General features: G+C 42.6%; 1 protein-coding gene across 7 annotated transcripts in view; it reads left to right on the forward strand.

The window, feature by feature from the left end:
- The window catches only part of syne2a (spectrin repeat containing, nuclear envelope 2a), a 75,049-nt gene that overhangs the window by 10,750 nt on the left and 45,915 nt on the right, over nucleotides 1-18,384 (forward strand). For 6 of the 7 annotated variants that reach the window (XM_069161675.1, XM_069161680.1, XM_069161676.1 and 3 more), the window contains 26 exons: nucleotides 51-812; nucleotides 1,163-1,297; nucleotides 2,042-2,208; nucleotides 2,819-3,143; nucleotides 3,717-3,832; nucleotides 3,956-4,076; nucleotides 4,246-4,415; nucleotides 4,847-4,997; nucleotides 5,092-5,981; nucleotides 6,793-6,951; nucleotides 7,070-7,220; nucleotides 7,334-7,492; nucleotides 7,956-8,123; nucleotides 8,264-8,365; nucleotides 8,701-8,904; nucleotides 9,363-9,568; nucleotides 10,473-10,580; nucleotides 10,985-11,282; nucleotides 11,731-11,909; nucleotides 12,060-12,375; nucleotides 12,889-13,053; nucleotides 13,191-13,529; nucleotides 13,649-13,782; nucleotides 14,255-14,384; nucleotides 14,524-14,694; nucleotides 14,792-16,729. In XM_069161675.1, coding sequence (XP_069017776.1) covers nucleotides 51-812; nucleotides 1,163-1,297; nucleotides 2,042-2,208; nucleotides 2,819-3,143; nucleotides 3,717-3,832; nucleotides 3,956-4,076; nucleotides 4,246-4,415; nucleotides 4,847-4,997; nucleotides 5,092-5,981; nucleotides 6,793-6,951; nucleotides 7,070-7,220; nucleotides 7,334-7,492; nucleotides 7,956-8,123; nucleotides 8,264-8,365; nucleotides 8,701-8,904; nucleotides 9,363-9,568; nucleotides 10,473-10,580; nucleotides 10,985-11,282; nucleotides 11,731-11,909; nucleotides 12,060-12,375; nucleotides 12,889-13,053; nucleotides 13,191-13,529; nucleotides 13,649-13,782; nucleotides 14,255-14,384; nucleotides 14,524-14,694; nucleotides 14,792-16,729 — 7,764 coding nt within the window. The remainder of the gene's footprint in view (nucleotides 1-50; nucleotides 813-1,162; nucleotides 1,298-2,041; nucleotides 2,209-2,818; nucleotides 3,144-3,716; nucleotides 3,833-3,955; nucleotides 4,077-4,245; nucleotides 4,416-4,846; nucleotides 4,998-5,091; nucleotides 5,982-6,792; nucleotides 6,952-7,069; nucleotides 7,221-7,333; nucleotides 7,493-7,955; nucleotides 8,124-8,263; nucleotides 8,366-8,700; nucleotides 8,905-9,362; nucleotides 9,569-10,472; nucleotides 10,581-10,984; nucleotides 11,283-11,730; nucleotides 11,910-12,059; nucleotides 12,376-12,888; nucleotides 13,054-13,190; nucleotides 13,530-13,648; nucleotides 13,783-14,254; nucleotides 14,385-14,523; nucleotides 14,695-14,791; nucleotides 16,730-18,384) is intronic. The other variant, XM_069161677.1, reaches the window with a different exon arrangement.

Raw genomic sequence — 18,384 nt, forward strand, 5'->3', positions numbered from 1 at the left:
CTACTCATATTCATGCTTTTTTTTAAAAATATATTTTTCATTTTTTTTAGGAGATTCTTGCAATGTTTAGTTCCATTGGGTTGAAACAGCAAGTCGGTGAACTCCCAAAGAATCAGCGGTCTGTTGAAACAGTCTGTCAGACACAGAAACAGACGGAGACGGGGTTATTTGTCGTGGCCAGAACCAAACATGTTGACCAGATCGGGAATATTTCGCTGCAAACTCTGGACGCAAATCAGCGTTCACCTCAGATTCCATCTCCTCAACGGAGGACAAGAGGTCTCCAGGGTTGGTCTGAAAACCAGCACATGAACACACAGGAGGGAAAAGACATGGTCGTACCCTGTGTTGTGATCCAAATGGCACCTCAACCTGTGAGGGAACCAGTAGCTCACATTCACGCTCCTCTTCTTCAATCTCCCAAAGAAGCTGAATCAGAGCAGTCGTTTCCTAAATCCTGCTATCAAGCTTCAAGTTTTAGCCAAACTCCTGTCGGTGTAAAGAGTCCAGCGAGTCCAGTTCTGTCTGAACATAAAGCGAGTTCAGTCAGCGAGCAAGAGAAAAGCTCAGCATCCTCACCAACTCACAACATCAAGCACAAATCCAGAGCAGGAGGGCAACCGAACACCCGACAGAGTGATAAACCCCCGCAGCCTCCGGTTCTGGTCCGCAGCGAAGTCCACTCCAAAGCCCAGTCGATGGCGAGGAGCCGGCTGGAGAAGGCCAGGTCTCGTCTGCAGGGACACATCCAGCAAGCCATGAAGTTATTCGGCGGCAAAGAGATTTCAGAGTCGCAAGTAAAGAAGAAACAGGTACAGTTTCAAACAGGGAAGGACATTGAATAGAATCTCTAACCCGGACATTAAAGTATCATTCATTAAGTCAGCAACAGTAACAACAGATGGTTTACATTTCAATTTCTTAAGTTTTCATTTTCAGAAGATTTCAAAGTGATTTTTAAAGCCAGCCCTCTACGTACTTGTTGCTTGTTAAGCGCTTAAAACGTGCTTCTTGAGCTGCGACATCCAGACCCTGAAACGTACCGAAAATGTAATTTCAGAATCAGAACACATCCTTTCAGGGTCTGTTGGTGTTTTGCTGTGCGTTGCTACCAGTATTTTGTTTGTGCGTGTTGGTCCAGCTGTGTGTCTTTTTCGTGCAGAAAGCTTTGCAAATTCTGCAGCCCGCCGTGCTCGAAGAGTTCCTGGTTGCGGTGGAAGGTTTTGGGGCCTTCTGCTCGGGGCCGCAGCTCCAGGACCTGATGCTCCTCTCCGACTCGGTCAGAACGCAGTGGGAGGTATGACAGGAAGTGGACACAGAGTCTGTAAGGGACTAGTTGAACAACTGGCAAAGGTTGAACCAAAGTTTTTATTTAGTTTTAAATGTAAAGGCGTAAACTAAATATCAAAGGAGTTCATAAACACACTAAAAGCTGATCAATACCTAAAGCTTGATTACGTTATAACATCGTATGAAGTGATAAACATTCTTTTGCGTTGGTGGCATCACCGTTATCGTAACGCAAAGGATGTTTTAATACAGTGGAAAATGATGCATATTAATGCGTTAAGTAACACCAAGTCCAGATTTTATTCTAATCTCTTGTATCTTCTAACAGGAAGTTGAATTTTTTTCTCTCCCAAATGAATCCAGTTTAGTTTTAATAAATCAACTTAACACTACTAACATATGTCTGACTAACTTTCCATAAAAATGTCCCCAAAGTGAGTTCCCGCTTGTTTGTGTCACACTCAGGATGTACGCAGAGAAATGGCTGCCTTTGTTCCCGTCTTGTGGTGTAAGCTCAGAGACGGGAAGCGGTCATTGTCGGTTGTGCAGTGTGAAATGCATACTAACGCTCTCCATGAAGCTACTGACCCGGCTGACCATAATTCTTTGCAGCGGCAACAGGTACACGCGTCACTTTAACATTAACGTCAACATCTAACTTTGCTGCGCAGCAAACTGCCCGGTGTTTACAGAACATCAGAGATATTTGTTTTTTTAGTTTCTCAGAAGTTCATACTGTATTGCTTCCCAGGCTGTCACTGAGGGAGCTGCTTCTATTGAGGAACGTGTTGAATCACTCAGAGAGCTGAGTGAAACACTGACGCCAAGGAAATCCTGCAGCCTTGCAACAGAGCAGCTGACGGAGTCGGGTGACGTGCAGGAAACACAACCCAGTGACGCAGCAGTCCCAGATGAAGGGTAAGATGATGATCATTTGCATTCCTTATGTGCATCTCCAGCATGAAGCAAAGTGGATGCAGGCAGTTATTTCAGTCTTGTATGGTCCTACTTGATTTATGTTAATTAGAGAATCTCAGGCTTTAATGGGCAATGACATTTATAGATTCTTTGTGAGTAACAAATGACTAAAATATTTAGGAGTACTTTTATTTAGATACATGTCATCTAATAAGCTAAAACATACTAAATGCAAAAACCTTCTTTTTACCAAATACCTTTTAATCACTGAAAGGTTATGGAATTTTACCTCCTATTAATGGTTGACTTTTGTTTCATGGAAACTCTTAAACTTATATTTCTGGTCAGACCCTTCTTCTTTTTTTTTTTTACATGTACAAATAAAGTTCAGTTCATATTTTGGCTAAATGCGGAGGAGTTTGCCACTTTAGAATTGATCTTTAAATCAGTTAACTAAGCTGCATCATTTAATTGCAGCACACAGTTTATTTATATACAATTGTCACTCCTTAATCCTTTTAGTCTATTAATCTTAATGAGATGCCTGTCAGACTGAGTGACTCTAACTAACTGCCCCTGACTTCCTCCTGATAAACATTTGTTATCTCAGCAGGGGACGGCAGCTCGAGGGAAACACCCCGGTGAGAGCGACGGCGGCCGGCACACAGTCGAGCAACAACCTCCCGCAGAAACAAAGCGTGGGCAGCCTGCAACAAGACCCCTCGCCTGTGGTTGCTGCGGCGTCGGTGCAACTTCACCGTGATATCCTTCCAGCTCAGGACATCCCGACGGAGAAACAGGTCCATCACACACAAAAGAGAGGCTGCAGGTCGGAGCAAAAAAAAAAGCCTTCACTTCGAGCCAAAGAGCAGCTGCTTAAAGCTCGTCTGCTGCACGTTGCAGGAAGCAATCAGGAACCCCAAACTCATACTCAGGTATGAAGACATCACACAAATGGGTTTCTTTAGATTTTTTTTCTTCAGTTTCTCAGCTCTGCTACGTATTTTGGTACTTTTTGAGATCCAAATTGCAGCTTGAAACAATTTCATCTTATTTTCTCAACCTAAAAAAAAATAAAAAAAATCACATAACATGAACTTAAAGTAGCTTATATAGCCTCATTGGAAGGGTCTCAGAGTGCACAGTTTTTCTTTTTTCACCATCACCATCTTAATGAAGGCAAAAAAAGCTGAATCACAGTAATGAATTTTTCCGCCTCTCCTTGCAAGCTCGAAAATTGTCCCTCTGCAGCTTTGATTTTGATATGCAACAGGTTTCATGGGGTGCATGTGTTAATTACCCGAAACAAATCTGATTTACTTTGTACAGTTAGAGCAGCCTTCCTGATCTGAACCTTACTAGTTGTATTGGCTGTATCTGACCTGTACGAGCCCCGGTGCCATGTGTAGAGCTCTAATCCTCAGTAATTGGATAGGCTCACCGCTCCATCTTTTTACCGCTTTTCTCTCACCGTTACGATGTTACGATGCATCTCTCCCGTCTCATAGGCCGTTGTCAGGAGCAACACCGTGGAGACCAAACAGGAAGCAGAGTGGACCGTCATCCCCGAGTCAGCAGTCCCACCACAGGATGAGCCGGACTCCCAACAGGGAGCACCAGAGAGGTGTGGATTAATATCTCACTTAGACTTGCTGTTGTTTGTTTCGGTGTCACAGATTTGGCATCATGTCTGTCTCTTTTATAGCCGCACAGTGTTTTGAAAAAAACGTGTAAATCTCTTCCCCAGTTATAGAAAGACCTGCTCAGTGTTTCAGTCTCAACTCCAGAAGAACAAGCGACACTTGGAGCAGTTTATCTCGGATCCAGTCACCATCGTTACTCTGCAGAACCAAAGGAAGCATCTCCAGGCCAGTTGCAGCATTTAATTCCACAGAACAAGCTGTATTTTGATTGTGTTTCTCTGCATGTTGGAGCATGTTTTCAATCTAAATCTAGATATGTATTAAGCAGTCATTTCTTCTTAAGGTGTAACTTTTGGATATAAACTTGTTTTGCAAACACGTGTCTCCTCATTAGACTTTGAAACAACAGACGGAAGCCCTTTGGTTTGACGTTGAGCTCCAGTATGAACAGCTTTCCCGGTTCCCTCGTCTGATGACCAGGGAGGAGGATTGGATCGAGGTGGAAAGAAAGCAGGAGCAGCTGACTCAGCAGTGGGGAGACCAACAAATGTGCCTACAAACCAGGTGCATCTTCTCTCTTAAAACTGCAGCAGCATTTTAACATTTTATCTTAGTTAATGCACTTTCATTAGAAATAATCAGTCACTTGTTTTCAGTGTGTGTTTTATACATCAGGAGTTGTTCTAAAATAATTGAATAGTATTTTAGAGCCTGGCCAATGAAAGAGTGATTTGTATTTCTTTATTTAATGCAGCAGCTGTACTGTTTCAAGCTGAAGCTATTTTTCAGCTCTTATTCTACCAAACAATTGCTTTCAATTGTGCTTGCTTGTGTTACTGCATTGATGAACCCAATCAGATATACTGCCGTATTATATTACAGTATATTAACTTATTGTGAACTGATACATACGTTTTTGTAAAACTATTATAATTCAATGGACAGTATCATTTGATAAAAACCAACAATGTTACGTTTTACTTTGTTTGTGGCAGAATGGCGTCTCTGGAGAACACGGCTGACCTGATGGAGTCTGCAGACCATCAGAGGAAACTGATCTCGGATAAATTGAATCAGATCATCAGAGAGTCTGTGGACATTTCCTCTTTGACCCTCGCTGATCCTACAGTGTTATCTCATTTAAAGGTACAGTATATTTACATGTTACCAAAAAATTCCATTTAATATGTGAAGAGTGAAATATGAACACATTAATATTCATCCCTGATGTGTTGCCCAGGAGATGGATGACAGACTGCAGGCTGAAATGAGAAAGCTCTCAGAACAAAGCACCGAAGAGGAGAGACGAGGGCCGGTGGCCACGTCCCCGTCATCCCTCTGCCAGCCGCTCCACGATAGGTCCGGTCCTCTGGAGCAGCTCCGACACCAGCTGGAGGACGTTCAGTCGGCCGCCCGGGCTCTCCATCACTTCCTATCCATTGTGAGAGAAGTCAGGGCCGAGATCCCAAAGCGGGACCCCTGCGGGCAGGAAAATGAGGCAGACGGAGAGCAGGAGAAACGAGCTTGGCAGGCAGCGATGCAGAGGTTGCAGGCTGCCGCGGAACAATCCGATGCTGTTGACAGAAGTTTGAAGGCAGCGGGGATGACTCTGACCGTGGATGGAGCAGCCGTGACATGCCAGGATGTGGTGAAATCTCTGTCCAAGCAGCTGGTGGAGGTGGAGAAAACGGCGATGAAAGGCAGGACTAAAACGAGAGAGGACGAGCTGCTTCTGCTGGAAAAGAGGAAAACACAGGAGCATGAGGAGTTGAATCCTCTGGAGATAGATGTGTTCAGGGATGATTCACCACAGCAGAGCGGGACACAGGCGTGTTCAACTCCAGGTGGGACAGAAGAGGAGTCAGGGTCGGAGGCCAAAAAGAGGAGGGTCAAGGGAGAGAACGACACAAAGACCCAAAGGGAGGATCAAACACGGAGCCCTGAAGGGGATGTCTCAAAAACGAAGAGCCAGGGACGACGCAGAAGAAGCAGCCAGGTTAAAAAAGAGGCAAAGGAGAAGGAGAGTTTGGTCCAGAGGAGAGCGGCGTTGTTAGCAGCACTGAGGCAGACGAAGGGAACAGCGGAGCAGCTGAGGCTGCAGGAACCGACGCTGCCTGCTCTGCAACAGAGGTACAACAATGAGCTGAGTCCAGTAACTTTTATTCATTGTAACCTCAGTGGAATACCAGATTGATGAAGCTGCAGGACAATGAAGACTGACTGAAGTAACTATGAAATGAAGCTTAAACTTTGTATTTTTATATATTCTTACACAGAAATCACAGCATTTTAATCCACACAATTAGGAAACTCATCTTTGGTGTTAAACATGATAAAAAAACAAAACACTTTCATACAGTTTATATCAGGGGTCTCCAACCCGCAGATCTCCCGTTCAGGTTCAAACAACATGCAGTTTCCCATAAACTTACTGGGCCGGGGCCGCCCAGGTATACTGACGGCCGCCCAGGTGTGTTTGGCGATTCATTTCAGCATTTTTAATTTTTAAATTTTTTAACCTGTCCTTGGGAGCGACACCATCATTTTGAACCAGTTTGGCCTCACAAGAGTTTGCGTGTATTGCGGTATGCATTTAAGGAACATCTGTATATTTGTAGATACAGAAAATAAACCCCCCTTCCATTCAGTTGAAAACATAAAGAAATGCATACAGAAAAAAAAGCACGCTGGGAATAAAGAAAGCTTATTCAGCTGATTTGGGTGGAGCTCAGCTATGTGAATACATGTTACTAGACATGAGCAGGTCTCGGACACTTTCATTTTATCACAGTCGCTGTCAGAGGAGAAAAGGACGGAGACCCGTGGTTGTAAAACATTGGCCATCTGGTATTCTGTGCATTCATACTAAAATGCTCTTTTCAAAAATGTCAGTAGCTACTATAACCTTTTTATTTTCTCGTGCTTGTTTGATTATCTGCAGGAGACGTGCCTTGACAGAGCTGGAAAGTGCCCTGGCTGGCCTCCTCCATGAGGTGCAGTACATACAAGGTGCATCTTCACAACCAGGACTCCCTGACGAAGGTCGAACCAGAGAGGTGGACGACCTCTGGGAGGAGACGACAAAAGCTGTAACCGACCGGTACAGACCAGCTGAATGTTTGATCCTTACTGTGTCTATTTTTGATGATTAACTGCGTTGAAACTCGTTGTGCTACTTTGCTGAGCTTTGCGTGTGTTGTGTTATGAATCACACACAGGCTGGAGCAGTGTCGTGTCCTAACAGAGCTGCTGAAGAGGTTTCAGGGCATTCGAGGGGAGCTGAGTGGGACGCTGCAGAGAGCCGAAAGCACCATCAGCGAACAAGCCTCCTACATGGGGAAAGACAACCTGCAGAGACTGCACACCCAGGTAGATCACATGATATCACCAGAATCACACTTCTTCAGATTATTGGCTTTTTCTTCTCTGCACTGCTGCTTAAACATTTTCTCCATTTCCTGTCATTGTATGTTTTTGTTAAGGTCCAGGAAACCAAAGCAGAGCTGAATGTTCTGGGAGACGACATAGAGGAGGTCCGCAGTGTCTGCAGGCAGCTTCACTCTCACCTGCGTCAGATACCAGGATGCAACTCCGTCCCGTTTGAGAGCGAAGCTGATGCTCTCATGGATCGCTGGCTGGATGTATGTTTAAACACTTTAAACTCTCAACTGACTGTTAATTTCACTACATTTTTACACATATATTTTTTTCTAATCCTTTTTAAAGGCTTTTTTCGTTACTTCAAGTTACTGTGGATGTTTTTGTAGTTTAGTTTTACCTACTGTCATATTGCTCTTAATCGGATGTCCAGTATGAATTCCAGCAATTTTTAAAAAATAATGTATCAAAAAACAAATATTTTGTGAAACCTGTCATTCATATTAATATACTTATATAATATATTTTTCTAGCTGTATTCTTTGTCGTTTGTTTGACAGATTATTTAGTGTCTTTCTCCTGCATTAAGATCACTTTAAACCCAATCTGCTCTGCCATTGGCTTCATGTGTTGTCGATCTTATACGTGAACGATAAAGTAAAACTCCATACTTTGAGTTTTGGTCATTAACTTTACCGTTACCCCATTTTTTTTTGCTCTTCGCAGTTATCAGAAAGAACAGACTCCCACCTTGAAAACATGCGTCGCGGCCTGTCTCTGTGGGACGGAGTCCTTCAGCTGGGGACGGAAGTGGAGAGTTGGACCGACAGTAAACTGGCCGTGTTTGCTCAGCGTCCGTCCTTTGAGTCTGAGGAGGACATCAAGGCGTTGCAGGTAAAACTGAGATCCTGTGTGTCGTTCTGTGATACGTGGTTCCAGATCCTTCTCAGTTATCTTGTGAATGCAAAGTTGAATGATGTCTAGATTTCTGCAGTTGCTTTGAATACCGTTAACCTCGATCTCTCTGTGTCCAGGATGAGATTGTGACCCAAAAGGAGATTATTAAACGATTCCAGCAAAGAACCACCGAGATTCAGGTGCTGCTTCAGAGCACAGAGCCGCCGCCGGAGCTGCAGGTACAGCACGGAGCTCCGGTTCGGTTCTCTGTTTCGGATGCAGCTCTAGGATGGAAAACACACAATGACGGACAGATACATAACATTTTGGTTTCATTTGTAGCCCCAGTCTTGTTCAAATTATGAGTTGTATAACAATTTTTCACCAGACAAAGGAGTTTTTGCCTTTTTTCAGCATAGAAATTGTGACTTTTCACTGTCACTATTGCACACACACTTCACACTGCTGTTTTTAATGAAATCTGGAGGTATTTTTACATGTTTGTCAGAGACACACTTACTTCACATGAAGCAGCTGTATTGCGTCATCTCTTGATGGATTTTGTTTTGTCAAGGTGGTAGAGACCCACATGAAGAAGAAGATGGAGCAGCTGAAGGAGCTTGTTGCCGAAGCTGAGGATGTTTACAAGCAGTTGGTGGCCGCAAAGGGACAAATTACTGGGAGGATGGCGGAGTGTTTTAATTCCCTCCAGAAGATTCAAGACTCCCTTCACACGCTTAGTGGTCGAGATGTTTCAACGGTCCTCGCAAAACTTAAAGTAAGTGCTTAATGATATGAAAAAAGGAGATAAAGAGATATATATTTGTAATAATAAATGCACATGAAATTAATTTTTCTGCATGGTGAAGATTTCACATAAGAACTTGCGTTTTAAGATGTTTAACACACTTCGAAGTCAATATATTTGTCAGATTAAGCTCCCTGACTTGCAATATAAAACTGTCTTAATCAGAAATGCACTCGTACGGGCTTAAAGCAAAACATAGCACTAACTTTCAACAAGACTGATCCATTGAATATTTTAATTTCCTGGTGAAAATAAATGTCAGAATAATTCTTCATGCTTCACATAAAAAAAAAAATCCTTACAGGTCAATTTTAAAGTCCAACTCTGAAGTAAGTTTTTGTGTGTTTAAACTGGTAGAATTAGAGAAGACAATGATAGCTGGGTTTTTAAAATGCTAATCCCTAACAGTAGCTTCTTTTCCTCGACAGGAACTCTGTCTGCAGCTCCGCGTGCAGGACGAGCAGGCAGAGAGTCTGCTGGAGGATGTTGGAGTTATGGCCTCCATAGCCGGTCCAGAGAGCTTCCACAGTCTGTCTGCGGATGGGATTCAGCTGCAGGAGAAAGTCCGTAACGCCCATCAGCTCTTCTCTGAAGTGGAAGAACAGACTAAGAGGAACATCCAGGATCTCGACAGGTAACAGAGATCATACGTCTCAAAGCTGGCACGTACAGGTCCAATGATGACTCATGACTCTTCTCAACAATGTGACATTTATGAGATGTCTGTCAGTGTAACATGCAACACTTACACAGAACAATAAAGACTTAAGAGAGCTGCTGGGCAGGAATTTCTGTTTCTTTGCCAAAGAACTCCTCGATCGCTTGACGCTCTTTAAGGTTGTCGTCAGGGGATCTGCAAGAAGGAAACAAATCAAGCGCGTCCAAACTGAACTAATGTGTTGAAAAGTGTTGGAGGACCAACTGGTTTCAGTAAAACATACATCACACTTTTAATCTAAATTTTTACAAGAGTAGATATGTGACGGCAATGAAAGTAATAAGCGGTATAATTAGCATCAGATTTTAAATATTTTCAAGCTGTATATTTGAATTATCGTCCTTTGTGCTATAAAATGTTTTGGATGAATTTATATAGTGATTTTGATTCTATAGATTCTTGTGTTTAACCTGATTTTAACACATTTTAGTAATCAAAAATATTCTGTCATCGCCCCCCTGACCAAAATGTGTGGCTGCTGTGTGTGTGTGTGTGTGTGTGTGTGTGTGTGTGTGTGTGTGTGTGTGTGTGTGTGTGTGTGTGTATAAGATTTGTCAAAATGCAGAGGGTCAATTTACCAACGAGGATCAATAGAGAACTTGAAAAGACGGCTTTTAGACTCGTACCATTTAAAACGCTGAGATAAACAAAGGCAGCAGGACGAGTTGAACATGTTTCAGTTGTTTACTATGCGGTAGAATCACTTTCTCCCCGTGATGCTGCTCTATTCTACAGCGTATTGTGTACACTGTCCATTTTCATTCATGCTGTGTGTGTGTGTGTGTGTGTGTGTGTGTGCGCGCGCGCGTGTGTGTCATAGGCTGCAAATGGAGGCGGAGCATCTGGAACAGTGGCTTCATGCTGCTGAGGAAAAAGCTGCAAAGGAGACGCATGTTAGATTCCTGCAGGAGGAGGCGCTCCAACAAAGGTGAATACGTGTGATGGTCTGCATGTGTTTGTGAACACATACATTCATGTAACCCTGATTAAACAGATTGCTTGCGTATCGACCTGGACTATAGTTGCATCTTTTGACTGATGCAGCATCATATTACAAACACACCAGTGGAGCTACTGTATAAGTCTGTACTTCAGCTTGGAAAATCCAGAGACTCTATTTGTCCTTACGTACAGTCAAGCCCAGAATTATTCATACTCATGTCAAATTTTCACGTCTTGTCAATTTTTATTTGACCTGTTGGTTTCATCATCTGTAAATTGCTTAAACAAGTGAAAAACATTGAAAGACATTTTGCCAGAGATGTTAATAATTGAAAGCGTGAATAAACTGGAAGTGATCATTAACTGTCTTTTCATTTCTCCGCTCTGCAGCGCGAGGACATCTCTCCTCAGTCAGCTCCTGTCCTCTTTACGAAGCAGCAGCCTTCAGCAGTCGCCGCTGCTGGAAGAGAGCAGAGAGCTGCTGGGAAGATACCACGACTTCCACGCTGACGCGCTCGGTGGCTCGAAGGAGACGCGCTGCTCTCCGAGCCGGGACATCGAGGGGTTCCACGCTCTGTCCGAGGCCACGCAGTCATGGGTCGGAGATTTGAGACAAATTGTTGACTCTCCACTTGATGAAAGCTTCGGGGTTCAGAATCCTGCAGGGCAGAGACTCCACTGTGCTCAAGTAAGAAAACTTCGCCCACTCTGACTAAGCTTGCTTAGTTTCTCTTCTCATATCTGGCAAATCATATTCTGCAACAAATCAGAGCACGACCTGTTTCACAGAGACATTTTCAGTGAATGTTTTCAGGAACAGTGAAACACCCCCAAGTCTGAATCAAACACACCTGTTTAGACGGTCTACTACATGACAGCAAACTACTCTTCTACAAAATGGGTGTACCTCCAGCAGTGTGATATGTCACATCAGGGTGTGGTGAAGGTTGTATCTTTTGTGTCGACATTTGTTTCTACTTGTTTCAAACTAAGGAGTGTCCACAACCGAAATTAACTTTCTGGAGCGGATAATTATGTTCCAAGCTTGACATTATCTGCTGTACGAGCAGATAGTTTGTCACTTTTCTGACTAGGTCACGCACCTTCCTGTAAAATCTACTGAACATATATTTCAGGTTTTGTTAAGAGCGACGACAGAAGCGGAGGCTCGCCTGGAAGAGCTCAGGGTTGCTGGAGATAGTCTGAGCTGCAGACTGCAGAGAGGAGATGACCTGAAACGGGACGTTAAGGAGAGAGTTCAGAAGGCAGTGGAGCAGTGGAGGGAGCTCCTGCAGTCAGCTGAGCCTTATTACAGGTGAGGGGAGCCAGTGAATGTTTTTTCCACCTTAATGACGAATAAAACTTAAAGAATTAAATTATTACATTGGAAGAACCGGGTTTGATTTTCTTGGGTCGCCTTAAATCAGAAGCAGTATTCATCTCTTGGTGTTTCCTGGTGCTGCAGGACTCTAAAAGCTGATCCGGAGCTGGCTTCTTCCTACTCGGCCCGCAGACAGGAGGCTTGTTGCAAAGTGGAAGATCTGCAGCACCGAACCGATCGGCTGCCCACTTTCTTCCCGTGGCCCGGCACAGCTGAGCGGACGCAAGCCTCCCTTCTCGCCCGGCAACTGCAGGAGGAATCGGAGTCTTTGCAATCAATCCTCTCCGGCCTGGCTGAACAGAGGAGGGAGCTGGCGGAGAGAACCGGCGACACCATCTGGAAGGACTCCTCCCGGGCCGAGCCGGACGGCTGCTGGTCAGCACTGATGGCGGAGCTGAAGGTAAAACTTCACTTTTAAATGTTCACGATATCTGTGACGTACAGCGACTCCTGGTTCCTGAGCCATAATTCATAATAACAAGAATCAATTATAATAACACACTGAAGCCATGTGATGTCACTGAGATTACATTAAGGCAAATTTAGAAGTTAATTCTTAATCCACTTTAAAGTAAGTTAAAATGAACACTTTGGGAACATGACCTGGCGTCAGTGAAGGGGTTCTGGTTTAGTTTTGGCTTATAGCCTTTAAAATACATATTGTTTTATTTCATATTTTAATTTTAATTTAATTTTTGTGTTTAATTTCATGCATTTTATTTATTTTCTGTATTTTCAAATGTTCCTTTATTTGTGAAACACTGCATGTAAGTTTCTCGCTGAAAGGCACTTTGAGCTGCATTTCCTGTATGAAATTGCCATTAAAAGAAGTTTATTATTATTATCACAGTAAGCATGTGTACTTGAATATAAGCCCTCTGACTGTGTCTTGTTGTGGCTGACATATCCACAGGCTGCGTGCTCCCGCCTCGAGGAAGGTGCGAGTAATGAGGAACATTTTGCCCAGTTGCTGCAGGACTGCCATCACAAATTGACATCCCTGCAGGAGAGGATGTCAGTCTGTCAATCACAGACAGAAAGCTCAACTGGACTCAGCTCTGATGTAGCAGCTCTGGAGGTGAGGTCCATTTAAGAAGAAACTGACCCGATGAATCACGAATTTATTAACATTCAGTCACTTGTATTGTGCCTCTGTTTCTTACAAAAACACTACACGTCACCCTGTCACTTTTTTACCTCTTTTTTTTTTTCCAGGCTTTGCTACAAGAAGTATCAAACATCGGAAAAGATGTTTTACAACTTGCAGCACTCAAGGACTCGATCGCAGTCAGTTCCACAGCGGAGGCTCAAGCAAGCCTCACACAGCAAGTCAGCAGCCTCCAAAACCACAAGAGGGCGCTAGAGAGCAGCATCAGAGACAATCTAACTCTCCTCACAGCGAACCACAATCAGAGAACTCAGCAGGTCAAAGGAGAAGCGTCCTGTTTACAGACAGCACTGAAGGACCTGGCTGATAATGTGAACAATCTGTCTGGGATTCATGAAGTGTTGCCTGATATCAGCCAGCTGAAACAACAGTGGTGTACCATACAGGTAACATTAAACGATGCTTTAAAACATTGTTTTAACCTCCAATAATAGAAATCAGTAATAATTTAAAAAAAAAAAGACTTGACAATATTTTCAATCACAGAAGTATTTGTCTTTCTCAGGACTTGGATACGAGGCTGACAGAGTTGGCTGCAAGAGTTAACGACCTGCAGACGACAACAGAGTCAAACATCACACAAGAAAAGCATCCTGATGTCTTCCTGGCTGTACATGCAGATTTTAAAGACCTCGGCAGGTACTTAACAGCTGTAATCCCACAGAATAATTACCATGTAAATGTTCCCAGCAGCTATATAGTTACATACAGTTTTGCAGTAAACAAATAACAGATTATTTTCTTTAGACATATTTGATGACTTTAAGACTTTTTTTTTTTGTTGCTCTTAAATTATATTTTCTTCTTTTAAATGAAGCTATAATTATTATAATAATAATAAACTAAAGTGCTATAAATAAAAGTGCTTCACGAGAAAATGGCATCCAGTGTTTCACATTAAAACAGATATAAATAAAAACATGTTAAAAAGGAATTTAACAATTTAAAAAAAAAAAAAAAAAAAAAAAAAAAAATGTATGAGAAAAGATGAAATTAAACACCAAAACTGTCAGGACTGTTGAAGGCTGCAAGTTTATTTGAAAAGGCGTTCTCACTACACGTGTGTATGTACAGTATGTTAAAGTCCTGCCTGTTTGTTGTCTCGCTCCAGCCTCAGGTCTATTCTCACACAGAAGAAGCAGGAGTGTGCAGACATCACTGCTACCAGAGTGAGAGAGCTCATCAGCCGGCTGCAACGCTGGAGCCAAACAGTACGAGCTGAACCATCATCACCCAGCCAGGTAAAAAAAACACACCGATATGTCCTCCCGTGTTTCTCCTACTCCTCGAGAAAGACCTGCCTGATTGCTTCTTTTGTTTACTTGTGAAAAGTTTTTGTTTGTTTGTTTTGAGTTCGTTTATCTGTCCGTGCCCTCGTAGGCCGCTCTGGATGAAGGTTTACAGCTTCAACAAGCACTTCATGAAGTTCTCTCAGAACAAGACTTCCTTCTAAACTGTCTGGGAACCGAAGTGGCAAAGAAACTGGAGAAAAGTGCTTCGGGTGCTCTCGGTGAAAGCCAACCTGCACTTGAATCTCTTTCCAAATGCCTGGTGAGTTTCTCCTCAGTCACATATCTATCCAGTCCAGTGCAATTCAAATTATAATATCATGAGGTTGATATTTGTGTTAATTATCTGGATTTCACAGGTCAGTCACGATCGTAGTGGAGTTCAACTGGAAAACAGAAATTTGCTGAGCAGACGTGATGAAGAGAGTTTAAGAAGTGAAGGTGGAGCGTCACAGTCAGCTCCAGCTGATGACACTACAACCACGTGTCCTCCTGCTTCTCCATTTTCTTCTGCAACAGACATCAAGAAAAAGTCAGAAAACGATGACTATGATGACAAAATTCAAGCCAAAGGTATTTTCCGCTCTTTAGAAAAAAGCCATCCTTCGACTGAGCCTGTCACAGATACATCAGAGGGATCAACTGTTGAAGCTGATGCTACAAAACAAGACCCGGCATGCACTTCAATGCCAAAGGAAAATATTTCTGTCACGTGTACCGCAAGTAGCCTTATGGAAATAAAAGAAGAAGATGCCTTAGCTCCTATTCAAGTCCCACATTCTGAAAATCCAGATGTTTTTAGATCAAAAATGCAACAACAATCACAGCAGTTAACGTCAACTCCACCAAAAATTAACTTGAAGACTTTTCTCAGGTCGACAGATGACAGTGGCACAATGAGCACTGATATCAATCCTCAAAGCAGCACGCCCAGGACTTCTGGAAATAACACACGGCCATTAATATCAGACTCACTTCCTCAGAGTTTAGCTCAGCAGGGAAACACTGTACCACTGCAGAGAGACACTACCTCAGCCTGGGTCTCACAACAGTCAGCTACAGACAATAATACAGAAATCAACTCGGCACAGTGTGTCAGTTCCCTGATCGGATCCCCAGACAACTTACCCCTTTCTTTTCTTGAAAATGTGTCTGAACATCCACCAGCACAATCAGAGACATTTAAAGACATTACAGCTGCCCAAGAACAATTGAAACACCGTGAAGACATCGGTCTGACTGCGAAGAAAGTGTTTACAGTTGTGTTGGACGTGGAGCCACAGGGCATGCAGCAAAGAGGAAACGCTGGTGTCTGCAGTCTGGATGTACTCGGATGTTTTCAGGAAGCAGAGCTGTATGATGCAAAGATCACACAAAGTACAGGATTCCCTGAGAAGAAAGCTGGACTCTTTACAACATCACTCAGTCCTGAATCAGATGAAAGAGACTCAGGAGCACAATCAGAGATACTTGATGCTCAAGAACCACAGAAGTGTTGTGAGGATGTGAGTGGTAGCCCAGATGAAGTATTAACTAGAGTCTTGGACATGGAGCTGCAGCCAAAGAAGATACAGCAAAGCCAATATGATGGAGCCAGCTGTCCAGATGTTCTGAGATGTTCACAAGAGGCGGAGTTTTCTGATGCAAAGCTCACAGAAGTTTCAAGCACGGGATTCCCCGAGAAGAAACCAGGATTCTTTACAGCATTAATCAGTCCTGAATCAGCTGAAACAGACTTAAAAAGTCACTATTTAAGTTCTGAATCAAACCCTACAGTGCTAGTGAAAGCAAAACTGCAGGATGTAAAACCTACAAGTGCCAAATTACAATGCAAAGAAAACCTCAAAGCTCACGAATCAAAGCCTAATGAGGTGTCGACTTCCTCAACGTCACGTGACACTGTAGCTGGATTTCAGCTCACTGGTTCACATGCAGCAGGAACAACGTCTCAGGATGTCCAACAAGAGGAAGGGACAGATTTCTGTCCCCATGAGGAACGACCGGTGAGCTCAGGCGGGTGCACTGTGGAGGATTCAGTGCAAACCGAAGAGGCCTTAACTGAAACGCAAATATCTGCCAGTGACAATAAACAGGTGACGGCTGCGGACGCCGCACACAGCGCAACATGTGAGGAGACGGCCAAACGAGAAAACACAGAAGAAGCTAATGACTCTGAATGCGTAGAAAGTGAACATTCAAAAGTGCCGGAAATACGAAACAATGCTTTGCTGCTCAAAGAAGAAAATGGACGGAGGTTACCTGCAGAGCCGGAGGACACGGCGGGGACACAGAGACAGGTAGGCTTCATTTTAAGATGTGACTGAGTGGGTTTTGTGCTCCTCTTTTTCTTAGAATTTTATTTCTCGGGTAGAAAAAACGTTAAATACTAAATTTGATTAAATTGAAAACTTAAATACAAAAAAGTGTAACCTTTGAATTGGCACAGGTATGAAACCTGAAAGACAGAACTACCCAGGTCTGTAATTAAGACTGGCAGTGATTATATCTATTATACCTTTGATCCAGTTAAGTCAGATAATTTGCTTCGCGTTGTCAACCTCTAATACAGTATGATGCAGCTAGTAGATAACGAAAATAAAGGATCAGTGCTGCAGTGGTTGTTGGCGCTCAGCCTGAAATGGCTCTGTGATGTTTAGTTGTTTGTAGTGTATGGAAATTTATTCAGGAAATGAGAAAAGTATCAATAAATGGACAAATAACAGGTTTTTAATGTCCAAATTTGTAGATCATTTAAAAAAGGAGGAATTCTTCTGTATTTTAGTCTTTATTATTTAATAATACTTAATTATTATATATTATATAATTATTATGTAATAATAATAAAGACTACAATCTATAGTGGAAACTAACAAGAAACAGGAAGGCAGAGTTGGATGAAGTGCAATACATCAAATAGTCAGCCACACCCTTCCATAAAAAAATTCTGATTGACATTACCAATGGCTGGTCTCCAACTTTTAAAATAAATAGGGAAACAGTCTCAAAAGTTAAACTCCACAAATATAACGCACTTCGAACTTGTTAAAGAAAATCAAATTTGCTGCTGAACCAGATGTCCTGAATAAATTTATTGTGTTCTTTGACATTTACAAACTAATGTCATTTCCCTTTCTTACCTTCAAGTTAGTGTGCAAAAGAGAGGAGGAAACTGCAGTTATGACATTTTGCAACTGTAATTTTATCCTAAATTTGGCTGAAACTTATTTGCTTGTAGTTCAGTCTGCATAGTTAAGCATTTGCCATTTGAATGTCACAATTTTGCCAAAGTCTTTTTTTATTTTAACAATTCTCATTCAGTGGTTAGAATTTTTTTTATTTTTTTTCCCCCGGCATAAATGGATGAAATCTATGCTGGGAATTGCCATGTGTGCTGCACAAAATGTGTCATGAACTGGTATCACAAAACAAATTAATGCAATGCAACAAAACACAAAATGTCATGTTAAACAGAGAAAAAAGCTTAATGTTAGAACCTGAGTAGCGAGCTGGAAAATCTACCAACAAACCTCCTTTAAGAAAAAAAAAAAATCAAACATTACAAAAAGTATCCTCAACAACATTTTAATGTTTTTTTTCCCGCTACCTGCTGCATGTTTATGCTCAGTTAACAGCAGCGCCCAGGGTGGATGAAATATGAGGTATGAAAGCAGTAAAGGCAGAAATGATACTCTGTCGACCTTACTGATGTTTCTCTGACATCCAGAGAAACGGAGGAAGTACCACTTTTTGGAGACCAATTGCCACCAGGCTTTATGTGATGTCCGCACTTTTCCTTTTAAGCAGTTGAACATTTCATTTTCGTGGTCTTTCACAGTTTCTGTATGCCTCAAAAGTTATTTGAGGAATTCTTTTTAAGAAGGCAACCTGTCATTACGCCGAGTAACCAGCTGACATATGTTTCCAGAGACGTCCCAAAAAGGTGCTCGAATAC

This window comes from Embiotoca jacksoni, unplaced genomic scaffold, assembly GCF_022577435.1.
Source record: "Embiotoca jacksoni isolate LCO1_2020_lvr unplaced genomic scaffold, fEmbJac1.0.p SCAF_29, whole genome shotgun sequence".
In the NCBI taxonomy this organism is placed as follows: Eukaryota; Metazoa; Chordata; class Actinopteri; family Embiotocidae; genus Embiotoca; species Embiotoca jacksoni.